Source organism: Narcine bancroftii, chromosome 3, assembly GCF_036971445.1.
Source record: "Narcine bancroftii isolate sNarBan1 chromosome 3, sNarBan1.hap1, whole genome shotgun sequence".
Classification (NCBI taxonomy): Eukaryota; Metazoa; Chordata; class Chondrichthyes; order Torpediniformes; family Narcinidae; genus Narcine; species Narcine bancroftii.
Window position 1 is genome coordinate 154,916,329 of NC_091471.1, and position 17,176 is coordinate 154,933,504.

The 17,176-nt window shown below is 42.5% G+C and overlaps 1 protein-coding gene across 3 annotated transcripts in view; it reads left to right on the top strand.

Annotated features, from left to right (window-relative positions):
• Positions 1-17,176, top strand: part of ccni (cyclin I) — a 52,429-nt gene that overhangs the window by 15,343 nt on the left and 19,910 nt on the right. For 2 of the 3 annotated variants that reach the window (XM_069925471.1, XM_069925470.1), the window contains 2 exons: positions 8,362-8,518; positions 10,712-10,846. In XM_069925471.1, the coding sequence (XP_069781572.1) occupies positions 8,405-8,518; positions 10,712-10,846 (249 nt within the window). In that variant the 5' untranslated portion in view covers positions 8,362-8,404. The remainder of the gene's footprint in view (positions 1-8,361; positions 8,519-10,711; positions 10,847-17,176) is intronic. The other variant, XM_069925472.1, reaches the window with a different exon arrangement.

Consider the following 17,176-nt stretch of genomic DNA (forward strand, 5'->3'; position numbering starts at 1 on the left):
AGGCTCAGGAGCTGCAACTCGAACGATTCCCAGAGGGCTCAGCAGTCCAGCAGGTTATGAGTCATGGGCATGACCACGCCAAGCCCTCCTCTAGCGCTGCGGTGGAAAACACGGCCTCAAAGAGCATAGCCAGAAGCAGGCTATCCACTTCAGGCCTCTGCTTCTTCCACCAGCGCTAGGGGACCAAGGCTTTGAAGTGTTGTCAACCCTGCTCGTTCCAGGGAAATGAGCATGCTGGCTGTTGTTAATGGTTGCGGCAGCTGGCCAAGAACACAGCCTTCTTTACCTGTGGGATTCAGTCAGTGGCTGACGTTTCCTCGTCGACACCGGGCCCCAGATCAGCGTCATCCCGGCCACAGCCATCGAGTCTGGGAACTGGCCTAGAGGACCTCCCCTCTGTGCAGCCAATTCGACGGAGATCCGAACGTATGGAGACAAGACCGTCCACTTCCAGATCGGCCAGCAGAAGTTCTCATGGAGGTTCACCGTTTCATCCCTCCCAACTGCCATCCTGGGTGTTGACTTCCTCCTCGCCCACTGACTCCTGGTCAACATTCGAGGTGGGCGACTGGTAGATTCCCGTACCTTCCAATCCGTTTGCCTCAATGCCTCCTGCACAGAGCAGCCGCAGGTGGCCACGATCAGCATGCCCAAGGACGAGTTTCAGCGTATCCTGGACAAGTTCCCGTTCCTCCTCAATTCGCAGTTCTCTGCCGCCTCACCACGCCACGGGGTGTTTCATTACATCCCCATCCAAGGCATGCAGGCTCCCGCCAGATAAGCTCCAGATAGCGAAGGAAGAGTTCTTGCATCTGCAGGAGCTGGGTCTCACTACTCCACCTGGTCCTGAAAGCCTCCGATGGCTGGCGCCCCTGCAGAGATTATCGACGGCTTAACGACGCGACAGTACCTGACCTTTACCCGATCCCTCACATCCAGGACTTTACGTCCAACCTGCATGGCGCGAGGGTATCACCAAATCCCGGTGCACGCTGAGGACATACCCAAAACAACATCATCCCCTTTGGCTTGTTCGAGTTCCAACGCATGCAGTTTGGGCTCAAGAATGCCACCCAGACCTTCCAGCGCCTTATGGACATAGTGGGCAGGGATTTGAATTTCACATTCATTTACCTGGACAACATCCTTGTCATCAGCAGAGACTGGGCACAACTCAAGTATAATCTGCGCACCCTCTTCCCCCGACTGGCCGACTTCAGCCTAATGATCAATCCGGCCAAATCCCAGTTTGGGAAAGAGTCCATGTAGTTCCTGGGCCATACCATCACGGCCGAAAGAGCCACACCTGCCGCGACGAAGGTCGCTACAGTCAGGGAGTTCCCACGCCCGGACAACCTCAAGGGGCTACAGGAGTTTGTGGGCATGGTCAATTTTTATAACCGCTTCATTCCAGGCGCTGCGCGCATCATGCAGCCGCTCTTCGCCCTCATCGCGGCCAAAGATGAGACACTTGCCTGGACTCCAGAGGTCAGCAGGGCATTCAAAGCCACGAAAGTTGCCCTCGCGAAGGCTACCCTGCTCGTCCACCCACGTACCGACCTGCATATGGCGTTCTCCGTCGATGCCTCTGCCCTGGCCATCGGCGCCATCCTGGAGCAGCAGGTGAACGGACAGTGGAAACCACTGGCATTCTTTAGCCGACTTCTTCGTCTGCTGGAGTGCAGTGTGTCATTTCCACTATTTCTTGGAGGGGAGGCCTTTCACCATTTTTACCGACCACAAACCCCTCACTCAGGCGCTCGCTATGGCAAGAGATCCCTGGTCAGCCTGCCAACATGCGTCACCTCTCTTTCGTGTCAGAGTTCACCACTGACATTCGACACAAGGCGGGGAAAGACAACTTGGTCGCCGACGCACTCTCACGACTGGCCATTTGCGCGCTGACACCTGGCTTCAACTTCGACCAGCTCGCTCGGGAGCAGGTCCGACAAGGAGACGCAGGCCTTCAGGACTGCCATCATGGGCCTGCGGTTCCAGGACCTCCCGACTCCTCACGTTGAGGGCACCATCCTGTGCGATGTCTCCATGGGCACCCCGCGACCAATGGTTCCCCAACAGTGGTGCAGGCAAGTCTTCTACCATATCCATGACCTTTCCCACCCTTCCATCAGGTCCACGGTCTATATGGTGGGAGAACGTTTCGTCTGGCACAGGCTTCAGAAGCAGATTGTGGACTGGGCCAGAACCTACACCCATTGCCAGCTTTCCAAGGTACACAGGCACACCAGACCGCCCGTACAAGATTTCGAACACATTTGGGAATGGTTCAGCCACATACATGTGGACATCATTGGACCCTTACCCATTTCCTGAGGTAACTTATTTTTTTTTACAGTGGTAGACCGCACCACTCGGCCTGAGGTGATCCTGATGCCAGATGCCTCCACGGACTCCTGCTCGCGAGCACTTTTGAACGGTTGGGTTGCCCGGTTCGGCGTCCTGAACCATCTCACCAATGATCGGGGCGCCCAGTTCACATCTGCGCTCTGGGCACAGCTCACCAACAGGCTGGTAATCAAGCTACATCACGCCACAGCTATCACCCACAGGCCAATGGGCTAGTCGAGTGATTGCACTGCCACCTTAAGTCGGCACTTATGCCCCGACTCACCGGCCTCGACTGGGTGGACGAGCTGCCTTGAGTGCTTCTGGGCATCCGCTCAAAACCCAAAGAAGAACTACAGGCGTCATTAGCTGAGCTGGTTTACGGTGCACCGCTAGCCCTACCCAGTGAGTTCGTCAACACACCTCACAACCCCCAGCAGTCACTGCACGGTCTACTTTCCCGCTTCAAGGCTCGGTTGGACTCCTTCACACCCCCACCTCCGCTCAGACACGGCACACAGGCCTCTTACATCCCCAGCGAACTGTACTCCGCAGAGTACATTTTTATCAGGCGGGGCCCGTCCACAGCACCTCTACAAAGACCATACGAAGGGCTGTACAAAGTCATCCAGCGTTCAGGATCCACTTTCACACTGGACATTGGGGGTAAGAGGGAGCTGTTTACTGTGCACAGGTTAAAGCCAGCCCACCTCGACCCGACCAAGCCAGTAGTTGTGGTCCAACCTAAGAAGCGAGGCCGCCCGGCAAAAAAGGACATTGGCGCCAGTTCTGTGGGGGGGGGGGCTATGTGACGGTATGCCATTAGGTAGGCGAACCAGCCCCGCTTGTCATGCAAGCGGTGGGGCAGCCGGCCAAAATGGTGCCGTCAGGGGTTTCCTCCCGACCTCGGCACTGGGCTCAGAAGCCTGTGCTTGGCGACCCACGTGATGCCCAGGTGACGTCGGGGCCCCCACAGTGCTGTTCTCAGCCAGGTCTAGGCTGGGAGTTTCAGACCAGCCAGGCAGCCTCCAATAAATTAGTTTTGCTCACTGAATTCAACCTTTCTGATTGTGTGATCCTTCAGTTAGCAGTGTAGCTGCCGCTCCAGTATGTTGGTATATGGAGTTTCCATTATAAATTTAAAATGAGGGAAAAAAATGACAAGTTGTGCAAAGGTGTAAGATTTTTAGATTGAGGAAGAGCTATGTTATCTCCATTGTGGAATGTCCTTTTTTTTGGTTGAGGGGAAAAAAAGGGTTGGATTCTTTGTGGTGAGTGTTGCTTGTTTACTTAGTACAGACCCGCCAGAATTCTATTTGTATCGTCACCATTACATGAAAACAGTGACCAGATCAGATAGTTAATACTTTGCAAAATAATCCACTAGGCAAGACAAGAAAAGAATTGTGAACCATGAAAGTCTGGAGGTGCTGTGATTGTAGTAAACACACTGAAATGGTGGAGGAACTCAGCAGGTCTTGTGGCATCCATAGGAGGTAAAATATACAACTGACATTTTGGGCTTGAGCCCTTCCTCCAGGTGTACAGCCTTGCCTTCTATGGATGCTTCAAGACCCGCTGAGTTCATCCAGCATTGGTGATTTTATTAAGAAAATCTTTGTGACGGACATTTCTTTTAAAGTATGGTATTTTTAATCAAATTACAGTTAACTTAAGTAATTTGAAATTAGAAAATTTTACCAGGCCATGCATTTTCTAAGATCTTTCCTGTTTGATGTGTTTAACTCAGTCTTCATTACAACACTAGCCATCTTTGTTGTGCCACAGCACAGCGGTGCTATCATTGCTAATGTATGACAGGTTGTACTAAAGAGTCAAGTATTAAAAACTTTAGATCTTTATTATGTGCTGACATTTGCCAGATTTAGAACTGTATTCATAAGCGTAGCGAGTACAATATATTAGTGAAATCTGAATGCCTATCTTTAGCTTTGCACTATTCCATGCTATCAAGCTCCCTTGGTGCTTTTAAGCTTGTTCATTTGTGTGTTCTTGTTTATTAAGTTTGTGCCTTTTCAATCCAGTGCTGTTGAGGGTATTAATTAATTACTGAAATACAAAATCTTATAAACAGCTACTCAGTATCTGATTGCTTTGTACCCATGAACCTCAAAACCAGCCTGCTAGCTGATATCTTTATTATCTAATCAGTATGTTGGTTGAATTATTTCTCTATGCCTGCCGGTAGCAACCCATACCACATTCAGTCATTTGTAAAAAATGTTTTTAATAATACAATTAAAAGCTTGTCTTATTAATTCTGGTCAGCAGTATCAATCCTAAATTCTGAGCATGACCACTTGATTAACAATAAAAGTGGACCTTGCTTGATGTAGACAGTTATCGTAGGTATCCAGTTTAGCCAGTTCTTGAGGCTTTGACTTGACTACTTTCAATTTCTGTGCAATACAGTAAAACCTCCAGTATCCAGCATCTAGCTACGGGGATTGATAGATGCTGGACATGTGAATTTTCCAGTTGCTTGACTCTTACAATGCCTAATACACCTGCATTAAGAAGTTAAAAAAAACCCCAAAAGACAGTATTTTCCTTAATTATGTAAAGTTCACTTTAATCAGGTAATTCCCGTAACATACAAAATTTAAATTTGAATCCTGGTCACTGGTGCTGTTACAGCATTACACTAACCATACTGCCTTCATAATTAACACCCCCACCACCAAGTTTATGGATAAAACATTATTTTTATTAGTGTATTAGTAAGTATATTAGTAAAGACTCTCACTAGGTAGGGATAGGGAGACACTTTGTGAGAGTTGCCCCAGCAGCAAGTGGCATCGGCCAGCTCTTCATCCTAGGCGACACCATTTTATTCAAACAGCTGCTCTGGGCTTGGCACGACTGGGTACTCCGCTGTCTGGAAGTTTGCTCCCATCTTCACAAAGGATTTGTGTGTTGTTTTGGAGAACATTTACTTACATCATTTTAAACTTTTATTTAAATTGTTATTAATTCTTATTTATTTTAATTGTTTTGACTTATTTATTTGCAATTGTTTGGGGTTGCTGGTTGCTTAAATTTTAGATAACAGATTTTTACTGTATTTTTTTTCCAAAAAAAACTTCAATTAGGATGGATTGCCACACCTTTTTATCAGGATGGTCCAGAAATAAAGGAACATCCTTTACAATCCCGGTCAGAAAGTTTAAAAAAAAACAGCAACTTGTACATATCCTGGAAGGTGGCCCAGATTCCCAGAGTAAAGCACATTGAATCTATTGTTGGCAATGCCTGTTGAAAGAGTACAAAGTATCCAGATGTGAAACATTCAGTATTGACAGGAGTTTTTTCATTCAAATGGTGGTCTGTCTTGTATTTCATATGATGAAGATTTAATAACACCAGAAGGTGAGGCTTTGGGGTGAAATATTGGTTCCAAAGGGCATTTTTATCTGTGACTATTTATTTGATTTGCTGTAAAATAGAAATTATGGTTGGGAACATAGTGTTTTTATTTTAATATGTCAATATAATGCAGCTTGAAAGTTTTATTTTCATACTCATCAGAGATTTTTGGACCTAAGTAACTGGAACTTTACAGGTGGATCTCTTGGTTATTTTTAAGTATTAAAATAATTTTTAATGAATAATATTTTAGGCCTAAAGAGCATAATTTCATCTTCAGTGTTTCTTGTGAATTTAACTCCATATAAATGGCATATTTTAAGATTTCATGCCTGTTTTCTGGTGTTCAGTTGCTTCGAAGGGCTATGCAATTGTAATCTCATTGCAGAATTTTAGTAATTGTCAAATGGTTGGTTATTATATCGGTGGTCTTCTTCTCCCCAAAAATTGCATTTACATTATGTGCTAAAATATATTTTAGACGTACATTGTAATCTGCGCATCAAAACAGAATACTTGTAGAGATGCAGATAACTATATTTGCCAGAGTCCTTGCAAATCCTTTCTGAAGGTGGGCTTTACAGAGCACCAAGTACTTTTACAGTTATTACCTGGGTGTAATCTGTATCAAAACCTCTGCATTGTGAACTTTCACTAACTAGGGATCATTGGGATTTTTTAAGCAGCTTGTAATCTTTTACATCTGCGTGAAGCAACTTTTTTTGGAGAGAGTTGTTTTTGGGTTCAAGCTCAGATACAATAAAATCCTAATTATCTGGAATTCAATCAACCAGAAACTCAAAACACCCAGCAAAAACATCTCAAGTAAGTAAATAAATAAAGTCAAATTAACATGACTCGCAGGATGGACCCAGCGGGGGAGCGCTAAGACTTTGTTGTACACGCACAGGTTTGCCCTGCTGACCTAGGAATGCCCATCGATGCATTCTTTTCACTCGCTGAACTAGGAATGCCTCTTCAATGCATTCTTTTCACTGTCACTATAGTGAGCTGGGTTGTCAGTGCCAGGAAACCTGACCAGGACACTTGTGTGGAGGTGAGTCGGGTAACCTTGCTGAAGATGAGAGCAAACAGCCAGTGGAGCATCCCAGTCAAGCCCTGGCTATAGAGCTGTTTGAATAAAGTTTAAATAAAGTTGCGTTGGAATGAAAAGGCGGTGCCCAGGATGAAGAACCTGTTGATGCCACTGGAGTGACTCTCCCTGCCTAATGTCTTTTATTAGAATTAAGTATATTAATAAGGCTTTATCTGTAAACTTGGGGGAGGGGATTAATTATGATGGTGGCATAGTTAGCGTAGCAGCTAGTGCAACACTTGCAGTGCCAGCAACTGGGGTTCCAATTTAAATTTTGTAGGTTACGGGAATTACTTGATTTAAGTGAACTTTACATAATAAATCTACAATACTGATTTTTTCTAAATTCTTTACATTTTGCACTGACTTCTCTTTCAAAACTGTGTATTCTTCTTTGGCTTGGCTTCGCGGACGAAGATTTATGGAGGGGGTAAAAAGTCCACGTCAGCTGCAGGCTCGATTGTGGCTGACAAGTCCGATGCGGGACAGGCAGACACGATTGCAGCGGTTGCAAGGGAAAATTGGTTGGTTGGGGTTGGGTGTTGGGTTTTTCCTCCTTTTCTTAATGCAGTTGTATTTAGGCATTGGAAGAGTGATTCTCAGTCAACCAGAAAATTTGCATTTCTGGCATTCATCATCTCCATAGGTGCTGGATAATGGGGATTTCACTATATTCAACAATTCTCAGTGACTAAGATGTTGGTGAAAGTTTCCAATTCTAATTTTTTTGGTTCAAAAAATCATGTAATGTTCAATTTGAATATGATTTGCAATAAAAGGGACAACCAATGCACTTTTAAGATGTTTGTGATTTACCAATCTAATTTCAGTTTGTTCCTTTTTTGCCTTGTTTTACAATATTCCACATTAGCCTCACTTCTTTCCCGGTAATTTTCTTGGATGAGTGGGGAACAGAAGGAACTGTTTATAGTACTTCCACACCTCACATAGTGAATACTTTCATATGAATCTTGATGCACTACAGCGGTCTTTTTGATGTTGAAGCCCCTAACTTTATTACTGCTCCTATCCTGGCACTGTGCGAATTTGTGTTTTCTGGCTATGATCTGGGCCAGTTTTGAGTGGAGACGGGACAAAATTTTCTTAATCTTTTCTCCCATCTCACTTGTCATAAGGAGGCAGTAGTGAAGCATAATCAGGATGACTAGAGCAAGTAACTGTCAGGAAGCTGTGATATCTATTCTGGGACCCATGTGTCCAGAAATCGCAAACTTCATGAAGATAAACAGCTGGCAGTTCTCAGTAAAATCGGAGTCATTTTGTTGTTCTATCCTGTTACTTTATCGTACTAGTTTTTAACCAGGTGTCAAAATGAAAATAATCCCAGCTGAGTACCATATTGTTGTTTAAACAACAGAATATGGTGATAAATGGGGATGATTAAAGCTATAATGTCTTTTTAAGTGATTTAAAGGAATGTAATTTTTTTTGCATTTGTTTAGTATAAACTGGTTCAGTCCCCTAATAAAAATGGTTCTTGTACTGAAATGATTATCAATTTCAATTTTCAGGTAGCTGTATCCATTTGGGAGGTTGGCATATCCAAGGGGTGCCATGAAGTTTTCAGGACCCCTGGAGAGCCAGAGGCTGTCCATCCTTTTGGAGAAGGCAGTCTCTAGGGAAGCACAGATGTGGAAAGTGTACGTGCCAAAATATCTAAACAATCAGGTAATGACTTTACTATTTAAAATCTTCTCATTTACTGCATTGCAAAATTAAATGTATGTTCAGTAAAATGTATATGGTTTTGCTCAAAGGCGCAAGCAGTTAATCTCTACAAAATTAATCAACCTAAATTAGTATCTTTTATCTTGGTTCTTTCCTTATAAAGCCACTTCCCAAAAAACCTTGTACTTTCTGATGAAGACTGATTTATAATACAGGATGGGTAGTATTGAAGAATATAATTTCCTAGATGATCGCAAACAATAAGGCTTGCAGCAATATTTGGGGAATTTTTAATTTGTGCAGCAGGCAATGATTCCTGAGGGAATGGAAAAAACCCTGTTATCGGGAATTCCAGTAAGTGCCAATTTTTGCGGGAGGAAAATAAATCAATCAATAAATAAATAAACATACAAATAATAAGAATTAAAAATAAATAAATAAAAGTTTAGAATTGTAAATGTTCTTTGAAGTAACACGTGCACCTTTGATGAAGATGGGAGCAAATATCTAGCTAGCGGAGTGCCTTGGTCGTGCTTTGCTCGCAGCAGCTGTTTGAATAAAGTTGTGACTGAATAAAATGGCACCGTGTAGGATGAAGAGTTGGTTGATGCTGCTTGCTGTTGAGGTGTCTCTTGATTATCCCTGAGTAATAAGAGTCTTTATCTTTGCTAAGTATATTAGTTTATTAAGTATATCTATAAACTTGTGGGAGAAGGGTTAATTATCTACAATATAATTGTTCGGCTTTCTGGCGGCTCCGTGGAAGGGGGAAGGAACCTGCAGCAACGGTTAAATATTTTCAAAGAATATGACTGAAAATAAAGTAAAATACTTTTAAGATTTTATATTCATGCACCTGAAGTTTATTCAGTGTAAGTACAGTATAGTATTTTTGTCTTTTAAACTAATGCAGGTGTGTTAGTTAGGCACTGTATGAATAAATCTCAAGCAACCGGGAAACTCGCTTATCCGGCATCTACTAATCTCGGTCGGTACTGAAAACCAGGGTTTTGCTGTACATGTGTTAGGCCAAATCATTGTTTTCCATATCTTGGGTTGCTTTCTAGAAAGTTGTATATATTTTGTTAAATTAAATTTATCTTAAAAGTCACACTGTATTTTACACTTTTGGACATTTCCTGCCACCATCTGTGGCAGCTAATTCTATTCATGTAAATTAACAACTTGTGGCTTATGCTGCTACTTTTTCAAATCGCAATGTTGTTTCCTCTTTGTTGGTGAGACATTTGGTGACCAATTTACAGAACACTTTGTGATTCTGAGCTGTGTCTGTCATTGTAATTCATTTAATTTTCAGATTCTTGTATAGTTTCAATGAGGCTTGAACTTGGCGCACTAGTCTTTCAGCATTCCATATAATTTAGCAATTCTAGTATTTTTAGTTTGATTCCCAACATTCCTTCTACATTCCCTTGGTAACTTCAGATGATTATTCTGCACGTGTACCTTTAAGTCTTGGTATCTTCTACTGTCATTCAACATTTTGGTTTTCTTTTACCCTCTCACAGTCTTTGTTTACAACTTGCAAATTAGTTTAATTCTGACAATTCATTAACATCAAATGTTACTAAAACTGTATTTCCAACACTTTCTGATCATATTATGACCAGAATATGTAGATAGATTAATATATTTTATTCATCTAATGTTATCTAATGTTTTATTGGGAGAATTGCATTGTGTTGAAAGCATTTTGCTAAGGCATACCCTGATATTGTCTCACCTGGTGTATTCCAGGGGACACTTTTTAGTTGCTCATTTTGTTTCCTTTTTGCGTGTGAAGGAAAAATAAACATAATGGATTGAATGTCAGTTCGTTTGGTAAATTAGTGAGGTTAAAGGCTGGGATGAGGGATTTTTCAAATTGAAAAAAGCCCAATTCTGTAAAAATTGTAACACAGAACAACAAATTGTATGCTATCAAGCTATCTTTGTATAGTGCATTTATTGCACGAACATTGAATTTTACTCCTATCATACTCATTTTGTGACACTGTTTAAAAATCAGTGCTGATCACCTGTTCAGGTTTTGGCCAAGTGGGTTCATTCTGCTGTCTAGGATAGGATTGAGCCAAGATCCATTGTTGCTCATGTTGTCTTGTTTGTGTGGAACTTAATTTTACTTTAACAAAATTTCAAAATGTGTTGTGTATGATTTCTCTTGATCTACAGGACACTGATGTCTCTCCAGCACAGCGGGATGAGGTTATTCAATGGCTGGCTGAACTGAACAGCATATTTTACTTTTATCCAGAAACCTTTTCTCTTTCTGTCACTATTTTGGATAGGTTTTTGGCCCTAGTAAAGGTAAGAAACTTGTGTAAAATCTTGGGGTTGTTATCTAATATTTCTGTAGGTTTTCCTCTGTGCCCTGCTCTAATTTGAGTATTATAACAGTATACTCCACCCTGTGTCTTGTTTATTCGTTATTACTGCACTATCAATGTAGGTTTTGACTTGCCTGGATATCAAGTAATACAAAGCCTTTTTGATACATGTGGCAAAAAAATGATTCAATTAATTGGTTTCAATTAATTGCATATTTGTGAATAATCTAATGCATATCCTGGGCTGAATTACTTTGGGATAGCACTTCCATGAGTTTAGTTCTCTTTGTGAGAGAATACGACCTGCCCACTTTTTCATTTGTCAGCTGAAAAATGACAGTATTGTGTCAAGAACTGCTCATGCCAGCCATGCAAAGTGAGTAATCTACTCCCACCACATCAACTTTAAGCAATGCTTAGAAAGTGAGGAAAGATAAAATGTTTTGCTAAAATTATTTAATAGAGCTTGCATTTGGAGCCATCTTGAATCTTTATGGCTAAGATCTGCACATTGATGGGCATCCCAGTCCATAGAAATGTAAAAATTATAGGCACTTTTGTTTAAAGGCCCAATCATAACTGATCAGTAGTGACTCTAAATGTTTTCAACCTTAGTCAAGTTATATTTAACTTGATTTTGTTTATAAAAGAAGACAGCTCAATTTATTGGGCCTGGTCCATTATTTTCTGGAGACTGCAAAGGCTGGAATCTGAAGTCAAACACAATTAGTTGGAGGAACACAACTGATCAAACAGTATCAGTGAGAGATGAATAGTTAACATTTCATGCCAAAACTCTTTGTAGAAAAGAAGCCAGTGTAAGGAGGCCAGGGGCCACATATGGGATTGGTGAACTAGACAGAGGTAAAACAGAAGCAGAAAATTTTGAAGGTGTCAGGCAAAGGTAGAGGCAATTATTAAAAAAAACACAAGTGAGTCAAGCAGAGGAAGATGAGAAGATGACCACATGGACCCAATTTTTTGAGTAGAGGAAGGAGAGAGCAGAAGACACCTGTGAGGAGATGGGAATGGAACCATAGAGGAAGGGGAATGAGAATGGATGGGAGGCTGGATCAGTGTGGGTGAAAAAGGGGACAACAAAAGGGGGTAAGGGGAAGAGTAGGTGGGGTATAGACGAAGAGAAGAAGATTCATTAGCTGAAATTAGAAACTTCTCTAAAGACTATCCAGCTGGAAAATATGGTTTTGTTGCTCTAGTTTATGTTGTGCCTCACTCTGGCAGTGGAGAAGGCCTAGGGTAGACAGGTTGATGTGGGAATAGGAAGGGGAGTTGAAATTTCATGTAACCGGGAGCTCAGGGTGTTTATTGTGAACAGAATGCAGATGCTGTGCAAAATAGTCTCCAATGGATTATTCTTACTCCACCATGCACTTGGTTCCATATGGTCTCTATATCACAGTACTCACCTCTTAGTAGATTCAAACATTGACTGCCTTTGGCTTCTTATCACCCACTCTACCCTTCATGACTTGCCACCTGATCCTTTTTTTATTGTCTCCCTTTCTGTTTGTCATCTTCCAATCTACTGCTTCTGTTCATTATGCTTCACCTCCCTCTAATCACCAATACTTTATGGGGCTGGACTGCTGCCCCACCGCTTCCACCCTGTCCATTTTTCCCTACGTTCTCTTCCACATTAACGAGTTTCTATGATGGTTTTAACTTTGAAATGGTGACCATTGTTTTTCTCCCACTGATGCTGCTTGACCCGCTGAGTTCATACAGATATTGTTTGGGTAAGATTTTCTGTTCTTGTTTTAAACTTTCTTGACACTGTGTCTCGATCAACTTTCAAGTCCTAAAACAAAATGTAATAAGTTCAAATGTATTTATCATCTGATTGCACAAATACAGTCCTACGAAACAGCATTCTCTGGTCCTCAGCGCAAAACATGCAAGCACACATCCAGACTAACACAAGCAATACAGATGCAAGACAAATATACACTTAAAAATAAATAAACCGATAAATATTGTTCAATGTACCACTCATTCTATCTGATAAACTATAAAGAAATTGAGATTTTATTAAAAGTCACATTAAAATTGAGTCAAATCTGTTCACATGGGTGAAATAACTGTACTAAGGTGCCGGTCTGGATGATTTAACCTTTGCTGAATGGGAAACAAGGTTAGTATTAATGTTAATTGCTTTCTGTTCTTACACTGCAGTTTTGAAAACTGATTAAAATGTTATGCCTTCATCAGGTATATGTGAAAGATAGCCTTGCAAGACGCAAATTGGAATCTGTGAACATTGTGAAACAAACAATTTTAAAATATTATGATATATCATTAACTTTTTTAAAAAAACTTAAAAGCATTCAATTTATGAGTTTGGCTACTGGTTACAATTCTGATATTTTCAGCGCTTAGGGCTAACAGTAAGTTAGCTTTAATGCCTGCACTGAATTCTGAACTCAGTTGAAATTTAAACTTTTAAAACTCATGGCTTGTACATCTTTCTAGATTCAGATTTGGAATAGATTTTCATTTATGATGTATAATTTTTGTGGTAGTCATTATAGTACCTATTGCAACATTTTTAAATAAAACCATTTTCTTCCATGCGTCACAACCTGGGAAAGCATTTAAGCCCATTAAGTCTATGTCAAATCACAGAGCAATCTCACTTCCCTACTCATTTTCGCCATAGATTTGCACCATCTCCCCTGCCACCAACAATTCCCTCCCCTCCAACACATGCTCCCACCTCGGCTACTGCCACTCACCTGCATTGTAGGTGCAATTTGCCATGGCCATTTAATTAAACAAATGCGCATCTTTGATATGGGAGGAAACCCACATCATCACAGGATGAAGGTATTACAAACTCCCCACAGGCAATTTGAGGTCAGGATTGAAACAGGCTCATTGGAGCTGTGAGGGAGCAGCTCTACCAGCCATGGTATTGTAGGTGGACATTGACAAAATTTAAATTTCACTATATTAAAATTCAAATTGTGTGATTTCTACACCATGGTGCCTATTTGTCTTTTAAATTATATGTGATTTTTTTTTCCCCAATAGGATACACTTAAACTTGGATATATATTCCATTCATGTTTATAGTCATATAGTCCAACATGGCCATCTTGTATCTTTATTTTCACTTCTTTTCCACCACCTCCATCCCTTTTTTCCATTACTGTTTTTTAAGTTTTCCTTTTTAATCTCAATATATGACAACGTATTTAAGACATGAAATACCTCAACAATCCCCACAAGCAATAACCCTTTAACTCCCAAATGAACCTCCCCTCCTTGGATTGCCTCCTGTCCCTTGACGGCAACCACAACTCCCCTTTCCATTCGGCTTGAGAACTTACTCGCAAGCGTCAACCGATTTTTGCAGTGACCCTTATTCTCCCCTCCCCAGCCCCCCCCCCCCAGATAACACTATTTTCCTATACTTATAACAAAGCTCTCTCTTTTTTTTCCTTCTTCCCCTTCTCTTATCCTTCTTTAAATCTTTATCTATGCATTATCTTTATATTTATTACATATTTTTGTATATTTTCTTGCTGGTCATCCTTGTCACTCCTCCTCCTCTCTTCTCCTGTCCTGCAAATGTTCAGCAAATTCTTGGGCTTTCTTTGGGTCCAAGAACAGTCTATTCCGTCCATCAGGAATGAATACTTTGAGTACTGCTGGATCTCTTAATATAAAGTTATACCCTTTCTTCCATAAGATTGTTTTCGCCGTGTTGAATTCCTTCCTCTTCTTTAAAAGTTTGGAGCTTATGTCCGGGTAAAAAAATATTTTTTGTCCCTTATATTCCAATGGCTTATTGTCTTCTCCAACCTTCTTTCTTGCCTGCCCCAGTATGTTTTCTCTTGTCATATATCTTAGAAATTTTACCAATATGGATGTCGGTTTTTGATGTGGGGGCGATTTCGGTACTAGCGCTCTATGCGCCATTTCTATTTCTTCAAGTGAGTCTGTTATTCCCAGCACCTTCGGGATCCATCCTTTTATAAATTCCTTCATATCTGACCCTTCTTTGACTTCTTTCAGGCCCAATATTTTTATGTTGTTTCGCCTACTGTAGTTTTCCAATACGTTGATTTTTTGTGACAATAAATCTTGTGTCTCTTTAATTTTTTTCCCTCTCTTCCAACTTCCCTCTTAAATCATTTATCTCCATTTTTACAGCAGCTTCTCGTTCCTCCACATTTTCCAGTCTTTTCCCTATTTCAGTCATGACCAACTCTTAAGCTTTGCATTCTGTCTTCAGCTCTTTTCATTTTTCTTTTAATTAAATTAAATTCTAATGATAGCCATTCTTTTAATGACCTCATTTGATCTTCAAAAAAGGCTTTATCTAAACTTTGTCCTTCTATTTTACTTTCTTCTTTCCTTTGAAATTCTTGGCCTTCTTCCTCTTCTTCTGTGTCTGTATCTATGTCTGTGTCATCTTCTTCTCTGTATCTTTGTATCTTCATCCTTCTCTGGTGAGCTGCTTCTGTATCCTTTTTGGGCCTCCAGCTGCTTTGTCTCCTGTTGTTGGGCCTCCCGCCGCAGGTCGACCCGCTGCTGGGCCTCCCGCCGCAGGTCGACCCGCTGCTGGGCCTCCCGCCGCAGGTCGACCCGCTGCTGGGCCTCCCGCCGCAGGTCGACCCGCTGCTGGGCCTCCCGCCGCAGGTCGACCCGCTGCTGGGCCTCCCGCCGCAGGTCGACCCGCTGCTGGGCCTCCCGCCGCAGGTCGACCCGCTGCTGGGCCTCCCGCCGCAGGTCGACCCGCTGCTGGGCCTCCCGCCGCAGGTCGACCCGCTGCTGGGCCTCCCGCCGCAGGTCGACCCGCTGCTGGGCCTCCCGCCGCAGGTCGACCCGCTGCTGGGCCTCCCGCCGCAGGTCGACCCGCTGCTGGGCCTCCCGCCGCAGGTCGACCCGCTGCTGGGCCTCCCGCCGCAGGTCGACCCGCTGCTGGGCCTCCCGCCGCAGGTCGACCCGCTGCTGGGCCTCCCGCCCCATTGCCGCTCATCCTCTTCCCACCCTTCATTCTCCTTCTTACTATTGTTCTTTTCTTCTTTCTTCTTTATTCCCCCCAGCCGAACGCCCCCATACTGGGCGTCTCACAGCTGGCCGCTCTGCAGCTGGTCTCTCCTCATCTGAGTCCCCCTCTTGTCAGCGTTGACCTTTTCTTTTACTTGCGCATGCGCAGTTGTGCACCTCTTGGCTCTGAGAGCCATTTTTGAAGTCCGCCAGTCAGGAGGACACCGCTTCTCTGGGGACTCACCAACATCGGAGATCCGCTGCTCCTCTCCACAGTGGCTCTCTGCTCCGGCGTGCAGGTAAGGCCGCCGCCTTTCTTCTCCAGTGATTTTCCTTCTTCCCTCTTCTCTGTTATTCTTACTTTTTCTCTTTTGGGTGCCATCTTCTGTCTCTTCACTGTAACTATCTTTCTCTTCCTATATTTTATATTTATTGAGCTCTGTTTTTTCACACTTTTTTTCTTTTCTCTGGAGAGGGCTGTTTCCACCCAACCATCACATGACTCCCACTTTGTGTGTGTGTGTGTGTGGGGGGGGTGGGGGGGGGGGCAAATCTCAAACCATTACAGTTCATGCATAGTTCTTAAGAGATGATTTTAAAGTTCAGTCTTGGAACTCTTGTGTGTGGAAACTCAATCTTTAAATTGCTGATCAAATGTTCTCAAACTCACGAATTCTGTAGATTTGCTTTCAGTGAAATATTTCTTTATACGAATAACTTTATCACAAATTTCACTCTCTTGCGAGGAGGTTTCGGAACTTGTGTTTTGCACGATGATTTCACCAACTCAGGCAAAGGTTAAATGAAGTGACCATCACAAATAGAAATATAGAACTGCCCCTTCTTCACAAAGAGACAGTCAAAGTGGCCCTTTCCTTCCAAGCCAATTATTCTGTTTTCCTTCTCTATAAAAGGGAGAGCGCACAACAGTACCTCTCTCATTGAAGGTTACTGCATCTCTAACTGCAGGTGAAACATGGTTCAATATTAAAGATGCCTTCTTGAGGTGTCCCAATCACATGATATAACATCACCACTGGTTTTGTTTGAAGATCATCTCTTCCAAAAGTTTTACCAGCAAATGTCTCCAAGTTGTCTGCACAGCTAACAATCTTTCTTGTGTACACAGGTGCCTTCAAACTTTCAAGGGAGAACAATCTCTTTTATGACTTTAACTGAACAATGATAAAGGCTTTGATGGCTTCTGCTTGACTTTGAATTAACAGACATTTTGTCTTTGGAAGACCTTTCTTCTCTGCTAACGTGAATGTGTGATCTGTCTTGTATCCAACCC